General features: G+C 31.3%; 1 protein-coding gene across 2 annotated transcripts in view; it reads left to right on the top strand.

The window, feature by feature from the left end:
* LOC143199124 (otoferlin) overlaps positions 1-26,993 on the top strand; it is a 131,990-nt gene that overhangs the window by 60,750 nt on the left and 44,247 nt on the right. For both annotated transcript variants that reach the window (XM_076408876.1, XM_076408878.1), the window contains exons 6-8: positions 8,159-8,354; positions 8,412-8,474; positions 14,438-14,522. In XM_076408876.1, coding sequence (XP_076264991.1) covers positions 8,159-8,354; positions 8,412-8,474; positions 14,438-14,522 — 344 coding nt within the window. The remainder of the gene's footprint in view (positions 1-8,158; positions 8,355-8,411; positions 8,475-14,437; positions 14,523-26,993) is intronic.

Here is a 26,993-nt window from a genome sequence, read left to right as displayed (position 1 = left end):
TTACGTAACTAAGGATATTAATCATCACACCTAATTTAAATTCAAGTCACCTGTTACGTTGCAGATAAAGGCCTGGCTTTCTTTAAGTAATGTGCAGTAAATCTTCCTGCACCAACCCCAACGAATACATAATAATTCAAGTCCCCTTTTATAAGGATTAATATAAGTTACAGCAGTATTTCATTTGATACCGTATATAATCATTATGTTAAATTTAATTCTCAATTCATTGTATATTGTACTTAAATAAGTAAATTATTCTTTGTAATTTTTTTTTCATGTACATAACAGGTCAATAGAAAAGTCTCCACCATAGCAAAACAATTTTTTTGGCAAAATTAGTTATTTTATTCAACATAATTCGCTTCAAGGGTAACACTGATTATAGCGACCCTCTAATTTCTCGATACCATTTTTGTAGTACGATTTGTCCCTTGCTTCAAAATAGACCACAGTTTCGGCGATCACCTCTTCGTTCGACGAAAATCTCTTCCTAGCGAGCATTCTTTTGGGATCTGAGAACAGGAAATAGTCGCTGGGGGCCAGATCGGGAGATACGGAGAATACGGATGAGGAAGCAATTCGAAGCACAATTTATGGATTTTTGCCATCGTTTTCAATGACTTGTGACACGGTGCAATGTCTTGATGAAGCAGCACTTTCTTTTTCTTCAAATGCGGCCGTTTTTTCGGCGATTTCATCATTCAAACGGCCCAATAATGCTATGTAATAATCGCTGTTGATGGTTCTTCATTTTTCGAGGTAGTCAATGAAAATTACTCCATGCGCATCCCAAAATACAGACGCCATAAACTTGCCAGTTGACTGTTGCGTTTTCCGGGCTTTGGAGCGGGTTCATCGTGTGCAGTCCACTCAGATGACTATCGATTGGACTTCAGAGTGAAATGATGGAGCCATGTTTCATCCATTGTCACATACCGACGCAAACAGGTTTATTAGGCTTGATCATCTTCAATTTATGGTCATTCAAAATAATTTTGTCCATTTTTTAAATGTTTTCATCGGTAACAACCCCTTTTGGGCGTCCACTGCGTTCACCGTCTTCGGTGCTCATTTCACCACGTCTAGACTTAGCATACAAATTCTTGATGGTTGATTTTCCTGGGGCAGTGTCCGGAAACTCAGCATTAAGCCAAATTTTTGCTTCAACTGTATTTTTTCCCTTCAAACAGCAATCCCAAATTTTATCAACACGCGAAATTCCTTTTTATCCATTTTTTTCACAACAACAAAAGTTGCTTCACTCAAGATGCTATAATTCACTACCTAATGATTCGACAGCTGTCCAATTTATACACGCATCTTTTGAGGGTTAGGGCTAACTAAAAAACATATGGATTTAATTTTAGTAGCGCCATCTATATGTCAGGCCGGAGACTTTTCAATTGACCTGTTAAATATATATTTTAAAATTATATTTTACTATGTTTACATTATCATACCTACTTCAAAAACAGTGTTAAACAACTGTTTAGTAAAAATTAAACTAATAATACTGGGCTGCATCGAATATCATTTGTTTATATTCGTAAACATTATAAATAATCTCTATACATACAAAATAAGTTTTAGACAGTACTCAGAAAGAGAAGACCCAAGTCGTAACTGATTAGCATGGTACTACATTTGTGCTTACGCCATTTTCCTTATGACTTTACAATAGTCGTTTAAAAATGAATTTTATTTGTTTACATTCTACATTAGATATTTTAGTAGGTTTTGTAAGTTTATGCATTTTATTCATGTGTAGTTTATGCATTTTTTAAAAAACGAAAGAAACAAAGAGTAATGGTAACTTTTGTGCAATAAAAACCCGTGGGCAATATGTATTATTATATGATTTCCTTGATATAATATAACTATTCTGATATGTAGAAAATCACTTAAGTACTGTATTGTACACTGTACTATACTACTGTACTGTCTACTGTACAACTGATAATATAAATCTTATTCTGGATACTATTCTAACTTATTTTTAAGTCTATCCTAACTTAAGCTTTTACAAATGCCCAAGAACATGTCATTATACAAACTTGACCTGCTGCGTATAAAATTTTAAAAGCAATAAATGTTTGACACTATAAATGCAATTTTTTGCCTCAAATATCTTGGCAGTGTATCAGATGAGTATGGTAAAATATTTCCCTACGCTATGGTGGACATTGAAAGACGGAAAATATTGATTAACGGTAGAATTCCGATTAATACAATGAAAAGGAAATGAAACGGAACTGTAATACGTTAACTCTTTGCAGTTGTTACTCTAAAAATCTTGTATCTATATTCCTTTTAAATTTCGAGTTAAGAGCACCAAATATATTATCATGCATGAAATTAATGAAAATAAAAAAATTACTATTATTTACAGAATTACAGACTAGTGTAATTTAACTGAGCTTACAGCATTAAATTAAATAAATATTTTACATTAATAGATATAACGACATCATATAATGCAATTAATAATTTTTGACCTTTCCTAGAACTATGTAACAACATTATAATAGAAAGGAGGGTTTTTAATGGGATAAATTAAAATCGTACATTCGCTTTAATAGAGTCCCGGCAACAAAATCTCACCTTACACGGCTCCTGACTTAACAACCCTCTCACACCATCGTAAAAGAACCACGTAAGCGACGTAAAAAGTAATTAGCTCCATATGGCAACGTCGGATTCCACTTTAACCCGACTACTTTAACGAGGAAAAATTACTATGAAGAGGTCTACGCATTATTCACATTATAAATTATGTAATCTTAAAGTAGGCTTTTCGTAGAAAAAGGGGCAGAGTTGGGAATTGATATGTAGATGAGGTTTGTGTAGCCTCGATATATTATAGACCCTACTCGGTCGAAATAATCTGACCTCTGCCAATTTTTACTTACAATATTTAGACATATTTTCTGTATCCCAAAACAGCATATTTTAATTAAGTTTTGATGGATATAAAGTAATCTCTAGGTAATTTCTGTCAACCTTCATCACTGAATGTGATCCCAAGGTAGATACAGAACAAGAAAACTCTCATTATACGTTACCTAAAACTATTATGTAAAACTGATAATAGGTTCAAATACTACGGTGATTTATTTCTAAAATTGATAAAATTTGCATGCTTTCGCAAATTATGAAACATAAAGAGTCTAATAAAAACGTCACAAATACTTAATTTAGATTAAAACAATTTTATTTTAAAGAAAATACTTGACGAATGGTGATAAATAATGATAATTAGGGTTTAAATATATTCTAACATAAACCAAACCTTTATGTCTAGACGTCTCACTTATCGTCTCTATTTAGTCTTAACATAAACATACCACCTCAACCTTGAATACATAGTTCTAGTAAACACTTGCGCAATATAGCATCTCGATCTTAAAGAAACCTAGACCCAGGGATACCCAAAATATGTACTGGTAATTGTCCTATCCAAACATCTTATAGTCGTAAAATTGGCTAATTTCTGAATAGCACTACTTCTACTTAAACTTCCATCTATATGGAAAGGTTTCCCAAGCTTTAGTGACTTTAAATATCCAATACAATACAACTCAGAGATTGAGTCATTGCAATCCGCCTGTGGTGGCCAAATAGACTGAGTTTCTCTCTAAATTTCAGTAGACTGTTAGTTCATAGCTATATCAGTTCGCCTTTGGTGGCTTAACTTTGGCATTTTAACGTCCCCGGTCTGACACATAGATGACGCTACAAGAAATAAATCCACATATTTTTTAGTTAGCCCTACTCCTCAAAATATACGTGTAATAAATTTGACAGCTGTCGGATCATTAGTTTGTGAATTATAGCATATAATATACTTTTCTTATTGTGAAAAAAATGGATAAAAAGGAATTTCGCGTGTTGATAAAATATTGCATTTGAAGGAAAAACATACAGTTGAAGCAAAAACTTGGCTTGATGCCGAATTTCCGGAGACTGCCCCAGGAAAATTAACCATCAAGAATTGGCATACTAAGTTTAGACGTGGTGAAATAAGCACCGGAGACGAGGAACGCAGTGGACGCCCAAAAGGGGTTGTTATCGACGAAAACATTTAAAAAATCTACAAAATAATTTTGAATGGACGTAAATTCAAATTGAATGAAATAGCAGATATCAACTGAACGTGTACATCATATCATTCACGAATATTTGGGTATGAGAAAGTTCTGTGCAAAGTGGGTGCCGCGTGAGCTCACTTTTGACCAAAACCAACGACGAGTTGATGATTAGGAGCAGTGATTGAATATTATGAAGCGTAATAAACCCGAGTTTTTGCGTCGATATGTGACAATGGATGAAACATGGCTCCATGATTTCACTCCGAAGTCCAATCGACAGTCATCCGAATGGACTGCACACGATGAACCCGCTCCATAGCGTTTGCATTTTGGGATGCACATGGAGTAATTTTCATTGACTACCTTGAAGAAGGAAGGACCATAAACAGCGACTATTACATAGCGTTATTGGACCGTTTGAAGGACGAAATCGCCGAAAAACGGTCACATTTGAAGGAAAAGAAAGTGCTGCCTCACCAAGACAATGCACCGTGTCACAGGTCAGTGAAAACCATGGCAAAAATCCTTGAATTGAATTTCGAATTGCTTCCTCATCCACCGTATTCTCCAGATCTGACCCACAGCAACTATTTCCTGTTCTTAAATCCCAAAGGAATGCTTGCTGGGAAGAAATTTTCGTCGTATGAAGTGGTGATCGGCGAAACTGAGGCTTATTTTAAGGCAAAAGTCAAATCGAACTACAAAAATGGTATCGAAAAGTTGGAGGGTCGCTATAATCAGTATCAATATCATCCTTGAAGGGAATTATGTTGAATAAAAAAAAACTAATTTTACCAAAAAAATGTGTTTTACCATGGTAGGTCGGGGACTTTTCAATTGTGACATTTGAATCCATGAGCTAGAAGTGTCTTTCAGCAGTCTAATTTGAATAGTTTTTAGCTAGTCTTTGGGCGTTTACAATCTACCTTTTCTGACCACTAACTTCAATTAACTACACCAAGTAATTCTTCAAATAATTGCAATCCAATTTAAATCTGCCTTCTTTTCTTCATTTGATTCAGGTTAATTGGAAAGAGTACAGCTATGCTATCCCCGGAGTCCTACATAGTACACTAATGAAAAATGAAGGGTTAACATAAACGAAACCTCTATATATAGACATCTCACTTATCACCACCATTCAATCTTAACATAAAAACAGTCGCGCGATATAACACATACTAATTTTCCCCATCATATTATATCAATACTACATTTCAAGCTCACAAAATGTTTTCAAATAGATAAAAACACATTAAAACGCTTGTAAGTAAAAAAAAGATTTTTTAAAAATTTTATTTATAGTTTAAAGTCTCCTTATACCAAATATGGGGTTCATTTGGACTGGACCTACAGTTTAACGTAAACTCTGAACCACGATCCTCAGCTTTAAGCCAACCGACTGGCAAGTGACCAACTTAGAAAATAATCCCAGAAGACATCCGGTCTTACCCAGCCTGGTTACTGGCATGACTGGGATCATTTGCCTTGTCGGATTTTGCTCGGATTTTTAAAAGAAAGTAATATATTATACATTTTCAACATATTCTGAAATTATTATGGTTGAAATAGTTATTTCAGAATAACTCGAAATCTCGTAGAGAAACACGAAAACCGTATATATTCCAATCGAGACGAAATTAAAAATAAACGCTGCATTTCAAAAGGGATGGGAATTTTAATATTTTTTATTGGATCCACAATTTGCATTTATATGAGAAACGAAATAAATTTGAAATATTTTTTACGCCTTGCCATAATCTGTATTGAAGGGCGAAATGGTTGGGAAATTGATTAAATCAAAAGAAATGACATTTTCATAAAAATAAAGCAAAGCGCTATCATAAAAGCGAAGACACGAGACGGTTAAGATTGTCTCAAAACTACTAAAGGATATAATTTTTTCTATGAGATGAAGACGTGTGATGGTTTAGGAACTACTCATAAAATATATAATACTATGTCACCCATATTTAAACAAGATTTGAGATTCGCTTTTTGTTTTCAGTCAGAAAAAAAAAACAGTTTATTAAAAATATTTATATCATATTATCCAACATAATATAATGGCAATAATTATTTGAATTGATGATCCCTCAGATCATAATTAGTGATCCTTTTAAACATTTTTAAATTATTCAGCAAAAAATTCAAAAAGGTTCTTAAGAGTAGTAAGCAAAAAGTAGACATTTTGGAAGTTTCTCTAAAAGGTATTTTAATAATGAAGTAACCTCATCACAATCACGTTAGCTTCAAACTTTAAGGGACTTGAAACTGTCAGTATAGAGTACTTTAGACTTTTATGACTCTTAACTTAGGCTAGTGAATGACTGGTAATAATAAATGATATTCTAAAATGTTCTATTTTGTAGCAAAATGATAAGAATATGGATAATATATGGCATGGCGCAAAGAGGCACAGTTATACATCTCCGTAAACAAAATTAAAATAGTAACGTTTTAACTCTGTTGTGTCTTTACTTCTAATTTATTGAATCCAATCCAATGTTTCAATAACATCAACAAATTCATTAATACAACCAAATTCAACAACATACGTACGGAATGATCATAGAAAAACAAACACCCAAAATTATCTGTTAATCATTTATTCAATATCTATTTTTGTTATATACAATGACTTTCAAAATAAAATGAAAGCAGATTATTTTATTTTCAAATCTACTTCTTCACATTCAATACAAAAAATTATTCTTACGTTTTTAGATTCCTTTTTAGTTGTTGAATTTTATTTCCAAAAAAACGATGTTCTAGAAGCAGTTTTTTTAGTTTTAAGCAATAACCAAATATTTTTAAAAAATAAATCAGGTGGTTGTGGAATGATATGAGTTTAATGTTGCTATAAAGGGTCAGAAACCAACACTATATGAGAATTGAGATAGTTTGACGCAGTGGTCTTCCTATCGAGTGCTTCTGGAGCAAGTAAGTTTATGTCTGCGACATAATTTCGATTGATTGTAATCACATTCAGGAGAGGAATAAGCATAGGTATGACTAGATGTCTCCTAAGATGGTTTATAAGTTAGTTATTGGTCATCCGATAGGTTTAATGTCATATTCAATAGTACATGTGGTTACTAACAAGCCAAATCGGTCCACCTGACACGATTCATATGGCCCTAATTATGAAAACTGAGTATTCGAATAAACAAGACCATACATTTATGATAACACTGACAAATGTGATCAATAAAGTGATACATCTAGATATAGAAGTTTGCTTTATGTTAGAATATATTTATACCCTCAATACCTCTTTCTGTAGTCATTCAATCATTCGCCACCTCTAAATATAAAATAAAAGAAGACAGACACTGTATTGCGTTTGTTAATCGTTCCGTAGTTACTCGAAGCATTTCTTGGTGTAGTTAAGTGTAGTTAAGTGTACGAGCAAAAATAACATAGATGAAGCTGTAAAGGCACAAAAGGGCGAATTGAAGATGCTCAAAGACCGCTAGCCCGGCACAAGCATCACAGTTCAGGGTGTAGGACCAGTATGTCCAGACGGAAGAGCGACCACCTACATCTCTTAGTTCGTTTCTTTAGGATGAAGGTATTTGTTGTTTAGATATAGGTGTTTGGTTTATGTTGGAATATATTTAAACTGACAGTTTTGTTTTTAATCGCTGTTCGACTAGTTCCCACTGTTTTCCATAAAAAATATATATTTTACAGTAAATTATAAGGGTTTTGGCCCTTCAGATTTTATAACTTACGTACATAAATACATGAACTCAAATAAGCATCCCATAATTGCAAATTGAGCATATTCACGTAAATAGAAGTACTGTACAGTGTTTAAATAATAATCCTTGGGCCAGTTTACCCTAGTATATTCAAAATGAACAAGAGCGTCTTGTTTACGTCTTTCAATTTGTTAAAAGTACTGAAATTTAGAAACTGTTGATAAAAAATCTTCAAACGTCTTAAATAAGTAAATCAAAATGAACTTCTCCCAACAAACATCGTGTTTCTTTCTCATTAACTATAAGATATCCAAATGAATCGTATTGTCAAGCAACCCTAAATATTTCTTTTTTTTCCAGATTGAAAGAACTGAAAAGCAGCCAATCAGGGACAGATTCCGCATTAAAGGCTCAGGATTTTCAAGTGTGTCTTACGATTATCGAAGCCCGTCAGCTGGCGGGTCTAAATATGGATCCGGTTGTTTGCATCCAAGTGGGCGACCAGCGAAAATACACCAGCGTGAAGGAAAGCACTAACTGTCCTTATTACAACGAGGTAAACAGCACTTTTTTTCGGAAGACGCCCCCGACATTAATTAAACATTTTTTGCAGTATTTCGTCTTTGACTTTCACATGCCTCCGATAATGCTCTTCGATAAAATCATCCAACTATCGGTAAGTGGCTCTTTTTTTCTTCTCTAATACGGGCGAATACGAACTCGAATCGTTCGAAGACAAAACCCTCTGGCTATTTTCCTATAATTAAAAACCTATGTTATCGATTGGCCCGATAGAAACGATCAAAAAAACAAACAGGTCACATTATCGGTGGCGAAATCGACACGTCATTTTAATGGCGTCTGAGGTATTAAGAGGGGGTTTCATTTAAAGGTCGAATGAGGCCTAGTATTAATTAATGTTTGCTGAAAATACCATTCGTTTATCTATTATAGTATTATCGAATATCTCTGAAGTTTATTAATGGATATGGAAAGACGATATACATAACAGCATTTCATAGTTATAATGATGCAAGATTTTGTAATAAATATTGAAGGTATATGTTTCGTTAATCATGTAGTCAAATGCTACTAAACAAGTGTGTTGATAATTATTTTCCAGTGTATTAACAAATTTCACAAGTCATTTCACTAGGTACGCATATGATCATAATAAGTACCGTAACAATATGGTTTCGAAAATTCAAATATGGTGATGAATATGATTCATTATGGTGTTCAATTATTCAACACAAAGGACGTCAGAGCAAGGTGAAAACGTTTAAAGACTGCAGAATCGCTGTTGCAGAATTAATAGGATGAGAAATATATTATAAATAACTGGCTGAAAAGTCAATTGTGAGCTAAGTCACAATTTATTAATAATTGTAAGCTATGGAAATAATCCAAAAGATGGGTGCAAAGAAGTGAGTGCCAATTTGAAATGTGCATTGATCGAAAAACGTCCACAATAAACTAAAAGGCATGGTACCCGGCGTACTCTGCAGACCAGACTCTATTCGACTACTACCTTTTCGATGGGGCACACTACTGCAGACCAGCTATAAGAAGAAGATCCGTTCGATGGTTTAACTCAAAGGAGAAACTGTTGTTTTGGAATGGCATCCATAAATAGCCTGAAATTTGGGCAACGTGCATAGAATCAAAAGTCTAATACTTTCAATAAGTACATTTTAACTCTCTAGCTACAGTTAAAGCAACACCTTTATTCATATTGATTTTGAAAGTATATTACAGAATGCTTCCCAAAATGTGCATCAAATAATGCTCATTTTACAGTAATCTAATAGGCTAATTTGATCTACTGTAGTAATTTTAGTGAAGGAAAAATCAAAGTTTTGATCAAATACAGATAGCCTGGAATTGTACCTCCCAACGGAATCACATTAGAGCAACTACAAGCGTTAAAGCACTTCATCTGTATTATAAGAGAAATTCAACAGAAGACGACGTCAACTACAATTTTCAATAAGTTCAAGTTACTCCAAATACGACTTTTCGAGATAACGAGATCCTATTTGAAAAAAGTAATTTCATTAAGATGCGACAATCGATGTACAATTGAACGATTAAAAGATATAAATTGCAGTGTTTTGAAGAATTTATTGAAAGAAAAGTTCGTTTACTTTGCCGAATATGTTTCATATGTTTTGAAAGAGGGAAACCCTGAAAAATCGTTAAAAAAGAACTTTTTGTGTTATATAAGACTAACCGTTAAGATATAACATTAGTGGCATTGGAGACCTAGCTAATTCTCGAGGAAAGTCATTTAGAAAAAAATGAAAAAAGCTCCGTGACAATAGATCTGACAGTTCCAAACGAAACAACATACGTTGAGAATGATGCGCATAATTTTTAATTGTATGATTTGCAATTGTTTTAAATTTATTCATAGTCAAGTCAAGCCTATATAACTTCATTTGAAGGACATATCTAATTGTTCGCATTATTACGTTTGGATAAAGATCAAAATACATGATTTATACCTACTTTGTATTTTATACAGGTACATACTTTATTACCAAAAAAATTTTTCTAAATTGCAAATTGCGAAATGATATTAGCTCACTCAATATTGATAACACATTTTAATAATGTGTACCGATTGTTAGATATTATACTTTCTATAATAATTTGTCCCACAATACTTATTACAACCTCCAAATTTAATACCTAAACCCAAATATTCCAATACTTCAGTATTAAAATGGAAAGGATCTATCCTTATTATCGTTTCCACCATTTACGGAATAACGAAGGTCTGATAATTATTTCTGTACTAGGCGGATGTACATATGATACTTTTTAGGAAATTATTTTTAACAGTGTGTATTCTGAAACCACCATAAATATATTCCGTAGGTTTATAAAGGATTTAACAGTGGTAAGCAACATTTGTGTATATAACAATAACTTATTATGTAAAAATAATTAAAATTTACTACTGATTTTTTTCGTGATAAGCTGATTCATCTCGGCTGTTATATCAAAACTTCCTTTATTATATGTGTTTTGTTATCACAAAAGGAATCTTAAAGGTACACATTTTTTTGGAATAATAACGAGAAATTGAACCGCAAACTGGAAATCTGAAAGTGTAATGAGCTAACTATTCTTTGGTAATAAAAGTTTAAAGAAAAAGCTCAAATTGACGTATATATAAAAGCAATAAAAGAGGATTATATGAGGTAATGTTTATATGTAATGGTATATGTGCAGTTTGATTAGATGCATTATAAACTCGATGTGCGCTGATATATTTTCTTTGGAGTCTATATTGTTGCTTACGTATAGTAGCTCTAACAACTCTTATAACAAATATTACAGTATTAGCCACAAATGATGACATTTCCATGTGTGGCTTATTAAATCAAACTCAAGCGTACATACGCAAAATCCCCATTGATACGTGACACGTTTTATTTACTGTACAAGCGTTGTTAATTTAAATTTACTAAATAATCAAATAAACCGACACAATGATTTATTCTGATTGAAAAATTTTCCACAATCGCTGGTACATTTCACTAGGTTGACAGCTATGTAAAATTTATCGAACGGAATACATCCGATTCGGGAAATGAAATATGTCCGATATCGTTACCGGAACAGCTATAACAACAATAAATAATACATAAGAACGAAACATATACCTTTAGAAATCAAGAACCAGTTTACTTGTTGAAGAATTCGTCGATAAGTATAAATGTATAAGATGTAGACAAACATGTTTGTTATAAATATTCAATTAGGAAGCTCGTTCGTGTTGTAATTCGTTCGTGCAATAATAAAGTAAAGTTTAAAGTTATTGAAATTTGAGTTTCTGCAATGAAACGAAAAAGTCATTCTATACATTTTAGGGATTTAAAATTATATAAAAGCAAAAAATGCATAATTACTCTTATTACATGTTATGCCCCTAATAACTTTAAAATAATATAATATTCATAAAAAACCAATACGCACATTTTTTCACTTCAAAAGGATAGAACTTGTGACCATTATTGATCCATCGTAAGTTAAAAGGATCTTCATAAGCGTCTAACCTGAGTTGCTCTGGGTTTTCCTCCCCTAATTGTTCTCATTAAACTTTATGAACTCTGTGTTATTTTAGCTACTATTTTCGGGATCTTTTATCTACACGCGATATTTGTTCAGAAATATTTACTTTGACCAAATTTTTCTTTCAACTACTGTATGAGGACAAAATACTCCTTTTAGGTACTTCTTTGTATGAAATATCACTTTTCTGTACTATGAGTGTTATCACAGTGTGTATTTGTATTAGAATTAAGAATTTGCGCTAAGGAAATCTATTATTCAATAGCGTACTTCAGTGAGTGACCTAATTATTAGGGATTAGATTAAATGGATTTCGGTAACAATTCTGTATACAACATGTCTACAACAATGTATCTGTAATATATTGGGATCATAAAAACTAAAAAATATACAATCAGTTTTATAATCTTATTTAATCGAGTCAACCCATTAATAAAATGCAAATTCGTAGGCAAACATAGCAAAAGTATTATGATACGTAACATTAATTACCTTTTCATTTTTTTAGGTACAAAAGGCAGTTAAAAGTAATGAATTTATAGTATCTATAATCTATATCTCTGCAGTAGTACTGCAACGCGCCAGTTTTAATAGACAATGACCGAATGAAAGGAAACGTTATAAAATTGACAAATGACGCGCGTTTACTGTGTTACCAATTCACGAAAACAATAATAATGATACCAATACCTACTTAAGATGAAATAACTCTTTAAGAACAACGAGAACTCGTATTAATGCCCCCATTACTCCCTAACAATTTGACCACTTACTGTATATGTTATCTCAAGGCAAACTAAAAGTAATTTCCGAAAAATGATGATTTAATTGAATGAACTATATAATTGAATGAGGTTTTTATTTCATATTTACGACACATATTCTATCCTTTCCGAAGAAAATATAGTGATGTATTTCCAAAGTGAATAGAATGACTTAATTAAACCAAATTTGTTAAACACAATATTAGTATTGAGGTTGATTTTTAGGTATTACATTCTAGAAAAATGTCTTTTATACGGTCAGGTACCGTGGTGGGAAGCTTCAAAATAGACGTAAAAACCGTCTATGATACATCGGGTACTATTTCGTTATCTATTTGAATTGTTATTGTTCGAAGTGTGTATTTTACTTTAAATTTAATTTTTTTTCGAGGATTATTTACGATAATTCTTGAAATTACCATGAAAAAGTGTTTTTTCTTAATGTTGATAAGAGATACAAGGTTTTGTGAAATGTTATTTTCAATTCGAAACTGTGAATGCAATATAGACTTTGAAATAATTTTGTGGAAATTAATGATTAAGAACTCTCAGTGTGAAATATTGTGCATATTATAATTTCTGTTCCATTTTCAATACTTGACCCAAAATAAATCAAAACTAGACAAAAACTAGACTAGATGGTTTTCTTGGAATTTAACACGGAAAAAAATTTCCTTGAATTGTATTTTGTAGCTTCCACGTCCACTTTTACTAGCACAAAGCTGATAAAATCAACGACACATTAACGAACAACATCGACCATGTAATATTGAAGCCGCAAGAAACTTTAGCTAAATAGAAAATATACTGCGGCCGATAGAACAAATTCTCAAATTCAAAAAGGCTCAAGTATCCAGTGCTTCATAATAAATGATCCCATTCATATTCCACCAGATTGACTAACATAACATCATATGACTTTGATTATTTAGCATCGATCTACTAGATTCCCCTAGATCGGTTCATAACTTCTTACAGTTAAGGTTCTCGCAGAAAATACAGCTTTCATCACGCAGCGCCTTTTAACATGCTTAGACGAGTGAAAAGACATCTCCCAAATTGTTGTGTTTATTTAATGTGATGCAAAAGTCCACTATCATCTCAATTTAAGCTCTTGCTGCGTTCATACTGAGTCTTCATCCTACAAAGCTTGCAAATGTAATTACAACTAATGAGCAAAAATAAAAGTACCATTTATAGAAATATGTGTCCCATTAACTACACGCTTCATAATAAATAACATTAACATCAAGTCAGAGTATAAACGGAATTCATTTAGAAGCATTGTTTCTTTATTGACATTTGTATAGAATACAGTTCCAATGCACTATATTATTTATTAGTTGTTATCAAAAACTTTCAAATTCTCAGTTGAAAAATAAATCAGTGTTAAATATAATATAAAGTCGAAGAAAAAATGTAAATCATACACCTAACTATTATGAAAACAGGTGTTCGACTGCAAAATTAATTTACTGTCTTATATAGATCTATATTTTATTTCACAACATAAAACCTAAATTATCCTCTTGTCAACTCAGTAAATTTTCAATATTTATCACATAAAATGATAGACATTACCACGAAACACTTTTCCATGGGATTCGGAACGCCAGGCTGACGATAAATGAATATTTAATAGCTATATCTTAAGCCCGACGTTCCAAATTCGTTTTATTCCGATTATTGACAGATCTTTTGCATAATGCCTGCAACAGCATCCACGTACGTTACTATTCCTACACTGTTCTTTCGATTTCCTTTTTGTTTCTCTCGATTTTCCCGTTGGCAGGTACTGCAGTCACGCAACTTTCTGCGGGGTAACAAAATGCTGGGGAGCTTTAAGCTAGACGTGGCCACGGTCTGGGCTCAGCCAGGTACACTCACTTTGCTTCGTAGCGTTTGCCCAAGCCATGCTTCTTTTTGCTAACTCCTTGTTATTATTTTACTGTCTCTCCTTTAAAAGACTTCATATTTAAGCATGTTTTGAAATATATTTTTTGAGTTAGATTAGAAATAATTTAGAATAGAATGATTTAAAATGAATAAATTTGAATAGAATATATATTCACAAAAAGTTAATATTTTAACATACTATACTATCTTATTTAATCTGAAAAAGTTGTGAAAAAGTGTTATAAAACTTACTATTTCCATGAAATTAAGTTTGTCAACTAATACTTAAAATATATATCCCTAATAACTTCTTAACAAATTAATACAACTTATTATCATTGTGAGTTGAAATAATGTTTATTACTACACACTTCACTGACATCGCGCTTGTTTAATTGTTTGGTAAATGCATTTGGATACAATGACACTTTTTCAGAACACTTTACACTGCCACTTTGGAAAATATTTGTTATGGTTTACAGTGAGATATATATAATATAGGGGATTAGCTTTATTTTAGAATTTCCGAAGGATTACTATATTGTATTTGCTAGTAGTACCCCACAGTTCGATAGTATACATCTAATAGGCCTAAGAATTATCTAATACAACAATGCCATATTATCTAAAGATAATTTAAATGTACGCCCTATAAGCCAATGCATCTGGTTTGGTTTAAGTCCAAGTTGTTCAAATGAAATAATAACGCTGAAAGAAAAATCAATAAAATAGAAAAAAATGAAACCAACCCAAAGGTGTTACTTGTCTCGAAGAAATCACAGAATCCTATTTTAGGACTGTTCGAATTTTAGATATAGAACTGTAGAAAAGCTTAATGGTTTCTAATGATTTCTCGTCATACCCGAGAGCAAAATGAGCAAATTTGAGATAATAGAAATTTACTTCCTTTATGGTGTCAAAATAAAATCCACGTAAATACCATACTGTTTCATTAATAAAATATTAAAAAATAAAATAATTTAGAGCGCCTTAATTAATAATGCTGAAATGAAGATTTAATCAATCAGCATATAGCCTAAACCAGCCAAAAGTATTTTTTCATAATTCCTAGAAATTTAATAACCTATATAACTCGCAAAAAAATACGAGGCAGCAGCGCTGAAAGAAGAAACAATAAAAAAACTTTCGAACCGCAATAAATTCGCATACGCTGGAGGCTACTTAACGACCGTTCCAGAAGCTATATTAGAGAAACGGAAAGGACAAACTCGTATTAATATACGTCAGAAATAAAATAGATCTTTGCGGTCAACTTTACCGCTTTGCACGGTTAGGAATAAACTCTATCAGATAGTTGATAACTGCGCGTAGGAAAAAAAGGGTAAAAAGCTAGAAGGGTATTGCTAATATATGTAAATATTTGCGTAAAAATTAATTATGTTATTGTTATGCGAATGACGGTCTTTGTTGGTGTTAAAGGTGACCTGAAAACTTTAAATAGGTCAACTTTTTATATCGCTCATATGACTATGAGTTATACTATTCGTATACTCCTTTAAATTGTAAATGACTTTTCTATTTTTTACTATCATGTAATTATTTGTAAAATGTTCGCCTTCATATATAATTATTTATACTATATATATTATATTAAATATACTATTTATTAGATTGTTAAAAGATATTGCGCGCTAACCTACAATTTGTCCTTACAATAGCTTAATAACTTACTATAACTTAGTATCTAATCTAATTATAAGTATGCACTAATACTGCTCTTTTTCTATTAAATACACTTCACTACACTACACAAGACCAGATAGTTTGATTATTTTGAGTCTGCGCCCTATTTTGATGTTATCCAAAAGTTGTAATATTTTTATATTAACATGATAATGAAGTTTCTCCTCATATCCCCTTGCCATTCTCTTGAAGTCATAAGTGATAAGCGGTATTTCAATCAAGTCTATAATATCTAGTAATAGTAGTCTATTAAACAAAACAATGAACGCGTCATCTAAATGTATGACGTTAAAACATCCCATTGTATCCGCATTTAACTTTGACTTTTAATTTATTTAGACTTTGATATATAAAAGTATTCTAATATAAATAAAATAATTAAACAAAAAAAACTATTTATTTTAACATTATAATACATTTAATGCATATATTGTCGGAGGACTTAAACTACTGTTAATTAAACAGCCACAATAGCGTGTAGGTTTGAGTTATTTTATTATATTTACATTGAACTCTCCAAATCACCTATGGTATCCCATGGAGGCCTAATCTACCTAATAAACAATTATATATCTAAGTAATGTATGTTTTCAGGACAGAACATACTTTCTTCTTTATGTTTAGTAGTCATTCTGATATCACCATATTTTCTATTAATTTCTGCTAATATACAGGTAGTATATACATTGTTCTTGATAAAATTATATTTAATCACTGTATTCACCCTATGCATTTGCCATTAAACAAATTCTCATGTATATTCTGAACAGTTACAGACACATTTATGCACATAAATCTTTCACCCTCTACAAAACGATCTTCTACAGTTATCCCTTATTAATTATGTACTCGCCATTAGTTGTTTCCATTTTCATCACCCTGTCTTGGTATTTGAACAGCATTGATTGATAATCAATCAACCACATCCAGAAAGCTTTATGTGCTTCTCAATGGATTATATCTTAATATTGGTTAGGTTTGATGTTAATTATTAGGTTGAATTTACTTAAGAAATTAAAACCACATATTTTTAACCACATATATATAACCACAAAGAAACCTCCGGTATCTTTCGCTGTTATGAATGGCCGTCGTAATTTTTTGCGTAGTCCTAAATCTAGGCTGATCCTTTCTGTTTCATAGATTGGAATTTCGCTATAGCTTGCAGCATAAAATTTGATATGGTGATATCTAGTATAATCTTTTTACTGTGAAGTAATATAGAAACATCAACATCACCATCAATTAGGAGTTCATCTATTATATTTCAAGAATTATTTAGAAACATGGTTTATATTTACTATTCCGTCTCATAATATGTATTATCTATAGTAGAAAAAGGTAAGGACTAAAACTCGATAGATAACATATTATATAGTCTATTCAAAGTTATTTTATACATACGTCATCTAAATTTGTCAAAACGTTGCAAAGTTGCCGTATCAACTCTGAATTTTAGTTCAGTTGGGCTTTGATATACAACAAAATTCTAATCTAAATAAAATAATTTAACAAAAATGTTATCAAACATAATTTATTTTAACACTATAGTACATCTAAAAACTACAGTTAATTATACAGCCACAACAGTTTATAGGTTACAGTTATAACCTCTTAATTATTGCTTTCAAGAATTTTGCATACGTCTGACAACCGGACGACTTTGACAGGCTCATTCGTTTACGTGTTCGAACTAATCAGACAGCAATGTGTCTCTTTTTAAGTAGAATAAAATTAGATAGAAAATATTGTTAGATTTTGGAACGTATTTACAAACTGCGGCAGGCAATACGTTAAACATCTTGATGACGTATGTACAAAAAAACATTTTTTTGCGAAGGAAGAAAACTGTTACCCCTTCCTTGAAATAACGTTACATCATTAAGTGGCAGAAACAAGAGATTCTAATAAACGAGCGCTAGAAACGGCGATAAAATTGCGAGAGGAAGAGCACGGAAACGTTTAAACAAAATGAAACAGACGGAACGAGCTGGGTAATTTGTAAACTGGCGAAACGAAACGGAAAAACGGGAAGAAAATCACGAGAAAAATGGAAGTGCTGTTTGAGAAGTTTTCGGCGCTAAACCGTTTAATAGAGTGACGATAGCGGGTCTGTGTATTTGCAGAAATGTATCACGCAAAATTACCTCCAACAAATGTAATATTTACACAACGTTGGTTTTTATATAATCCCGGATGAGGTAACTCAAGTAATATCATTTAAAAGGAGATAACTTAATTAGCGTGATATTGAATTGACCTGTTAAGAAAAATGAGAAATGAAAAAAGAAAAATTTCAATACAATATATAAAAATGTGTTAAAAATCAATGAGGTAATTCGAAAATTTTTAAGGACAAGTTGTAGTTTAAATTAAATCGTCTTTTATTTTCGAAACTGAAAGAAAACGATAACTAAACCGAACAGATCCCGTCTTCTCTTATCTTACAATCTGATCCTGGCCCCCAGTAACTACTGCCTACTTGCAGACCTCAAAATAAAAATACAAGGAAAAAAGTTTAGCATAATTGCCTAGGAAAGCAAAATTTTAACAAAAAGAAACAGAAATTAGAGGAATACTGAAAAACTTAATTTAGTTAAAAATCGTTGTTTGTTCCTCATATGCACCAATTAACTTAACAAATGAAACTATAGACGATAAGTACTAACTCTCACTTCTTATATCAGTAGTTCAACCAAAAATATGGATAATTTCCCGATTTCACAAGAAATAACAAACATTACTCGCCAAAGGCACTCTTTTTACAATTTCTCTCATTACACTACTGCTGACCGGGCTCATAACAATTTTAATGTTAATTCATTCGCAACGTGCCAAGGCGATGGAAACAGTATTAGAATAAACGATAATTGAATATTAAAGTGTTTAAGTTACGATGAATTATTCCAAATTTACTAAATTAATTAAATTAATTTAGTTTAATTAATTAAATTATTTCCTAGTCAAAGCTATCAATGGGTAATATTAATATATATTTACGGACTATTATACAAACACATTTGGATAATTTAAGATATAAAAGGTTACTAACACAGTAAAGATATATAAAGAAACATCATGACCAGACCTTATCTAAAATATAGTACTGTACTGTAACTTGACAAAGACATACTAGATATACTAGCACAAATAAGACAAATACTTGAGTCAATTAAATTTATGAAACCGATTTATAGTTTCAACACAGTTACATTACTTTGGCAAAATGGATAAAATTATCATCCAAATCAACATCCAAAAAACAGAAGAGATCCCTACCACCAACAGATCAACAGATCTCTATGATCTATAATCTTAATTTTTTTTGAGGAAATGTGCATCAAGAGGCTTGATACAATAACTGAAAATAGAAATATAATTCTTCAGAACTTATTTTTGGGTCTAGTAATAATTTCAGGTTAAACTAAAGAAGCATCCCTCTGGTCTATACTTTTAACTAAAATATTATAGGCACACTAAACTACGTCCAATGTAATTAGAACTTCCACAAAGATGTATACGTGGTCCAATGTTGTATCTCTTTAGACAAGATACCTTTATACAACAAAATATTATACCTCATTTGGTCCTACAGAATCCAGCTATGGAGAACTTCTAGTAAAATTAATATTGCTATTATTTAATCTTTTTAAAATAAGGTCTTGAGTGCCATGGCCGTTGCTCTATATTAGGTTTCTAATGAAGTGATATATCACGATATCAGCTTAGAACTTACAACGAGTATAATTCAAAGGGTTAGTGTTAAATAATTCAAAAGAGCGTCAGTGTATCCTAATATACTTGCCAATCAGCTAAATATGTAATTACCATACGATCTAATTAATGGACAGTGGAAAATTGATTTTTCTCCGAGTCTCTTGTAGCTAAAGTTTGCTTTAAATTTATTCAAAAATTGCTTAGTTTTAGTCTTATTCAATAGATGTCTCCTTACTCGACCAAAAATTAAACTATAAACATTTTTTGTTCAAAAAATAACACAGAAAATCTACTAAAAATAGTTGTTAATAAAGAGCTACACAGGAAGAAATATATAGTATATAATGAACATTGATTAATACTTTTACTGAAACGAGGTGTTATAAGTAAGTATATAAACAAGTAAATTATAAAGTATACAGTTATAATAAGCTTATTTTCAAGACCAAAAAAAATCAATATCATGATAATAGACCCAAGATTCATCAATAGTGAGCAAACCAACTCTCTTTAATATCTTTGGATTTTGTGATTTTGGCCTTCTTATACTCGTATAATATTTTGATCTATTGTTAGTGAATTTCACATATTTGTGCCCAATTTGTGTCACATCATCAGAAATAAAACATTAGAATGATGAGTTTTTAATTTTAGTGCTTTCCAATTGGTGTCTTCTTACTCGGCCAAAAAATAAACCTAATAAGATAGAAAATCAATTAAATAATTGTTTTTAATAAATGGCTACAGAGAAATAAAGAAGGATATTAGAAAATATACAGTTCATAAGCTTAGTTCTAGCCCAAAAATGTTGAAATATTAATTAAAAGAAATAGTTGCTTAAATAACAAATCTCATAACTACAAAATTAAAATTATTAATAATATAGAAAAATAATTTTTAAAGAAAGCATAGCTTAAGCTATTGTATACAGTTCATTGTTATTATTGCTACGCCATATTTTATCAGTTTAAAAAAAACATTATTATACTCAAAAATTATTTTATAACAAATATTAGTGCGTTAAATACTAAATGTATACTTCATAAAATAATTATGGTTGCCATATTCCCACTTCCTACGGGATTAAAGCCCGAAAATTAATGTACAACGTTGAAATATGCTACCAACCAAAGGCATAGTTTAGTATTGCAATGGCTGGTTAGTTTCAGTCGAAATAACTATGCGAAAATACCAGGAGATATTTTCATATTATGGAATGTTCGGACTGTGAATTAATTTTGATGGATTTATAATAGACGACGAAGTTTATGCTATGTAGCTTCGAACACTTCTGTAATTATGTCCACATTAATGCTCTATAATTTTGCTTCAATTATTATTATATTATATAGCGTCAATTTATCAATATTATCCATAAATTGAACACTTAAGCAATGTTAAATTGTCAGATTAAAAATGTTCAACTTTATTTCTGGATTTAAACTTTACATATATTTTTTAATATAGATCTTACATTAAATATGTTTGGTCAATCTTAATTTACAATTTAATTTATTACTATTATTCTTTAGCACTTACATTAATACACTAGCTAAACTAGTGCCAGATAACATCAGTTTGTATTTCCCAAAATTAAAATAAAGCTAGACTACTTAAGCTAAAGCCAGAAGTAACACATATACACTCTCCAAGTTCGTAAGGTTTGTTTCGTTTCAATCTGGTTTTCAGCGCTTTGTCCAATGGCTTCCATGTTGCTATGAACGTATCTTATCTTATCTTATATCATGTTATGAAGCGAAATCTTGGATAACTTCGTACATCCGTATAATTTCGAGGTCATTGTGCAGTTCTTCTTTAGATTCGTAGCAATAAGCCTCATCAATTAATTCAAGAACTTTGTTTTGATGGGGTTGGATTAGTAGTCAGTTTCATATTTTGCATTTCATTGTAAATAGGCTTTACAATTGATTGATAAATAAATCTCTTTGATTTTAGGTCAAGTTGGGAATATGATAAAGACGAATAAAATGCATTGTACTAATTTACCTGAATAAACTTTTATTGCAGGAAAAATAGTATCAAAACATACACACCTGATAATGTAAAATTGTCAGATTAAAAATTTTCATCTTTATTTCTGGATTTAAACTTTACGTATCTTTTTTAATATACATCTTACATTAAATAGGTTTAGTCAATCTTAATTTACAATTTAATGTACTACTATTATTCTATTGCACTTACATTAATACACTAGCTAAACTAGTGCCAGATAACATCAGTTTGTATTTCCCAAAATTAAAATAAAGCTAGACTACTTAAGCTAAAGCCAGAAGTAACACTTATACACTCTCCAAGTTCGTAAGGTTTGTTTCGTTTCAATCTGGTTTTCAGCGCTTTGTCCAATAGCTTCCACTTTGCTTGCAGATATCTTATCTTATCTTATATCATGTTATGAAGGGAAATCTTGGATAACTTCGTACATCCGTTTAATTTCGATGTCATTGTACAGTTCTTCTTTAGATTCGTAGCAATAAGCCTCACTAATTAATTCAAGAACTTTGTTTTGATGGGGTTGGATTAGTAGTCAGTTTCATATTTTGCATTTCATTGTAAATAGGCTTTACAATTGATTGATAAATAAATCTCTTTGATTTTAGGTCAAGTTGGGAATATGATAAAGACGAATAAAATGCATTGTACTAATTTACCTGAATAAACTTTTATTGCAGGAAAAATAGTATCAAAACATACACACCTGATAATGTAAAATTGTCAGATAAAAAATTTTCAACTTTATTTCTGGATTTAAACTTTACGTATCTTTTTTAATATACATCTTACATTAAATAGGTTTAGTCAATCTTAATTTACAATTTAATGTACTACTATTATTCTATTGCACTTACATTAATACACTAGCTAAACTAGTGCCAGATAACATCAGTTTGTATTTCCCAAAATTAAAATAAAGCTAGACTACTTAAGCTAAAGCCAGAAGTAACACTTATACACTCTCCAAGTTCGTAAGGTTTGTTTCGTTTCAATCTGGTTTTCAGCGCTTTGTCTAATAGCTTCGACGTTGCTATGAACGTATCTTATCTTATCTTATATCATGTTATGAAACGAAATCTTGGATAACTTCGTACATCCGTTTAATTTCGAGGTCATTGTGCAGTTCTTCTTTAGATTCGTAGCAATAAGCCTCACCAATTAATTCAAGAACTTTGTTTTGATGGGGTTGGATTAGTAGTCAGTTTCATATTTTGCATTTCATTGTAAATAGGCTTTACAATTGATTGATAAATAAATCTCTTTGATTTTAGGTCAAGTTGGAAATATGATAAAGACGAATAAAATACATTGTACTAATTTACCTGAATAAACTTTTATTGCAGGAAAAATAGTATCAAAACATACACACCTGATAATATACCATTTCCAAAGATGAAGTTCACAAAATACTATAGGCAAAAGATACTTATTACCTGCCTAACCAAATATCACAACTTTTTTTGTGTTTTCTCAATTTAACACATGTGTATTATTTAGCGAATAAGACGATGGTGTATATAGTTACGATCATAATATGAGCATATAGTTAAAATAACAAATGACAAAATCTAATTATATAAAAATAACAGAGTAAAAAGAGACATGACTAAACACATATATATGTATATCCGTGCAAGGTATAAAAGACATTTGTAATAAGATCTCATGTTGTATGTACAGTACTCCACGGTATCTAAGGAATTATGGTAGTTTATTTTTGAAGTGCACAAGTCTGATAGCGAGGGAAGTTCTCAGAGTGGTCCACATATGGAGAACCATAGCGAAGGCATTGAGGAGGGGGAAATCCCCTTTATCAGATGGGAATGGGTGAACTTACAATGTTCCAGCATATGTCTGTTAAGGATAACTTGGCACGATTTGGATTTGAATAGTAGGATATCGGAAAAGAAATCGTGCTTGCTCAGTTGGGTCATGTCGTTTAATCGGGGTTCAATATAAGAAAATATATATTTACATTGTATAATGTTTTGATAGTGAAATCATAATATTTATTCCCTAAAATGCTCTTTCAACGCCACAAAAAAGCAACAAAAAATGTACCGTGCCACTTACGTATTTTCAATCAAATGCGATACAAAATACAGAACACCTTGCTTGTATTTAAGTCTCACGGTAAATATCTTCCCGTTCCCCTCGCCACTCACACCCAATTTTAGACCTAAAAATCCTATTTTATACACATATTCTTCTCTCGCAGATCGTTTTATTCTCCATTAAATTTTACGTACACGCTCAATTTTATTTTAAATTGAATTTAAATTTTAATGGATGTTTTTATATTAGGCTGACGCTGCATTTATTATTATTTTAAAATCTGACGTTACGAATATTTTGTAGTTATAATAATAATTAATTTAACAATATGACATTGGTTAATTTATTGGCATAATATCAGGAGTTTGCATGTATTTTGATAATGTTTTCACTTTAAAAATATATTTATTGGTACAACATATATTAATTGGATTAATGACCGCTTTTTCTACGACTTTTCTACATATTTTTCACATTACGGCGATAACGTTTCGAATAATAATCTTGATTTAAGAGCGATCCAATAATTGATCTATTTTTGCACTTCTTCGGTATATTAAAATCATTGGTGCCACGCTGCATCGGTCCGAAGAAACAGTAATCAGAAAACGCTATGCTTGGTGAGTACGCTGTGTATAGTGGAGCTTTGATGAATCAACTGTTAAGCTGTCAGTTTAGCATTAATTTAGAATCTTTTTCGTCCTGCGGGTCGCCCTTTGACATTTAAATAATTGATATTAGAGTACAAAAATAACACGAGTAATCAGACGAGCACTAAAAGTTATATGGATAGGATAGATGAAACAGAAATGAAAATGATGAACCGAACTAAAAATAATATTAGCGCAAAAGAAGTTCCTGGTTTTGATCCTAATATTAGAAAACTAGTAGACGAAATTCAAAGAAAAGCACTAACTAAGATCATAAACATAATAAATGCTTCAATGATTCCTAAGACAGGAAAGCAATCTAATGAAGCAACGTCATACCGGTTAATATCACCATCACTAAAACTTTTATTGAAAATAATAAAATCCGAAAATAGAATTTGTTCTGGAATATTTTTAGATGTTGCCCAAGCTTTTGATCTATTTGACATGAGGGTTTTAGGCATAAGATTAAAATGCTTCTCCCTGACAAATATTCAGAAATTTTAAAGTCATATATAACTGACCGATTTTTAAGAGTCAAACAAGATACCTACTCTCACTTGAGGAAATACAGCATTGGTGCCACAGGGAAGTGTATTGGGACTAGTTCTCTATCTGCTGTGTACTCGGAATTCAATGAAAATGTGTTGCTATATTTGCAGATAACACTGTAATCGTTGGAGATATCATTGGAAATAACAACACTAAATCAACCGAAAAGTTACAAACAGCTATTACCAAAATGCAATGCTATAGAGAAAAAAAAGCATGAAAATTAATCAAAATAAATCATTGTATACTGATTTTACCAACAAAATTATCAATCACAAGCCAGTATATATAAATTAGCAAGTGCTTTTAAACTCAGGTGAAAGCCACACGTTAAAAAAATGTGAAGAACTCAAACTAAACTTCATCGATAATCAGTATATTCAGTAGATATTCAGCCCTGTGAGTATATACTAAGCTTTTGCTTTACCAACAGTCTTGAAACCAGTGTGAACTTATGATGTCCAACTCTGGCGTTTCACCAGTCGCAATAATAAAAATATCATATAAATATTCCAAAACAAAGTACTGAGAGGACCGTCTGTATAAGGGCCTGAAGATAGAAACTGTCGATAACGTTATTAAGAACCATGCCCAAAGACACGAACAAAGGCTCCATCAGTACATGTTGAGATTCTCCAGCTCCTAAATAATGATGGCATTTTTCAATTTTGACAATTGGTATTTTGTAATGGCAGCATTCATTCATTCTTTCTTCTATTTATGTACTTTATAGATATTAATTTAGAAAATACAAAAATAGTATGTAAAATGTAATAGTTTTTTAATCTAATCAATTTGTTTTAAAAACGTAAGCATAAATTGACAGCTTTGAACAATTAATAATGCTGCAAACAATGATTTTAATGGAATGAAACACTAGCAATCAATCAACCGCGTAAAATAACACCGTGAAAGGGTAATCTTAATTAATAGACAATTATACCAATAAACTGTTAGCGTTGTTTTTTTTTGTAATGCATTTAAACTTTTTTGATTGTATTTGTAATGAAATCAACAGTCGAAGCGGCTAGCTGGCAAATGCCATTTGACTCTACAAATGGCGTTGCCTTTTTTTTATTTTTGTTATTCCCTTTTTGTTCGCACGTTTCGCGTCGATTTCAGCAACAAACCGCCCAGTTCGCTTTATAACACGTGTTTCTTTTTTGTTAACTATACCAGCCGGACATAATGAAATACAGAAAAAAAATCCAGATTGATAACCTTTCATCTTAAAATTAATTAATAACACGAATAACATTTAATTAAATATAGTACATATAGTACGGGTCATATACGGAAAAGGTTTTTTTTACTCTTTGTGATTCCACAATCTACCCTATAGGCAATAAGTATTGAAAATCACTTCATTAAGCGATCTTCTGTATAAAATATTATCTTAATTAATTAACCTTATTCTAAAGTTTATATATGTCCAGTAATCAGATCAGGTGGTGTTAAACCTTTTAGTCTACGTACTTCACTATCACGTCGCATATTTAGCTAGTAATTAAATTATAACCAAGAGCTTTTTTAATATTAATTTCTCCCATTATTGTTTGTTTAACTTTTATGTAGCTGAGACCTCAGTTGGTGTCAAATTCTCTAGGTATTCTTGAATGCCTTGGTTTTGTTCATTTTGAATTAGCTCTATCAGCTCTTTTATTGCCCTATTAAATTTTCTCTTATTCTCCTCACTCCTTTGCTATTGCCAATTCCGTCGTAACTTTCTTTTCTCTGCTATCTTTTTCTGTATTGTAC

Source organism: Rhynchophorus ferrugineus, unplaced genomic scaffold (assembly GCF_030347505.1).
Source record: "Rhynchophorus ferrugineus isolate W39M unplaced genomic scaffold, kcgeb_rfMv2 rfM6, whole genome shotgun sequence".
Lineage (NCBI taxonomy): Eukaryota > Metazoa > Arthropoda > Insecta > Coleoptera > Curculionidae > Rhynchophorus > Rhynchophorus ferrugineus.
Note: the sequence above shows the minus strand (reverse complement) of the source record. Positions and strands in the feature narration are given on the sequence as shown.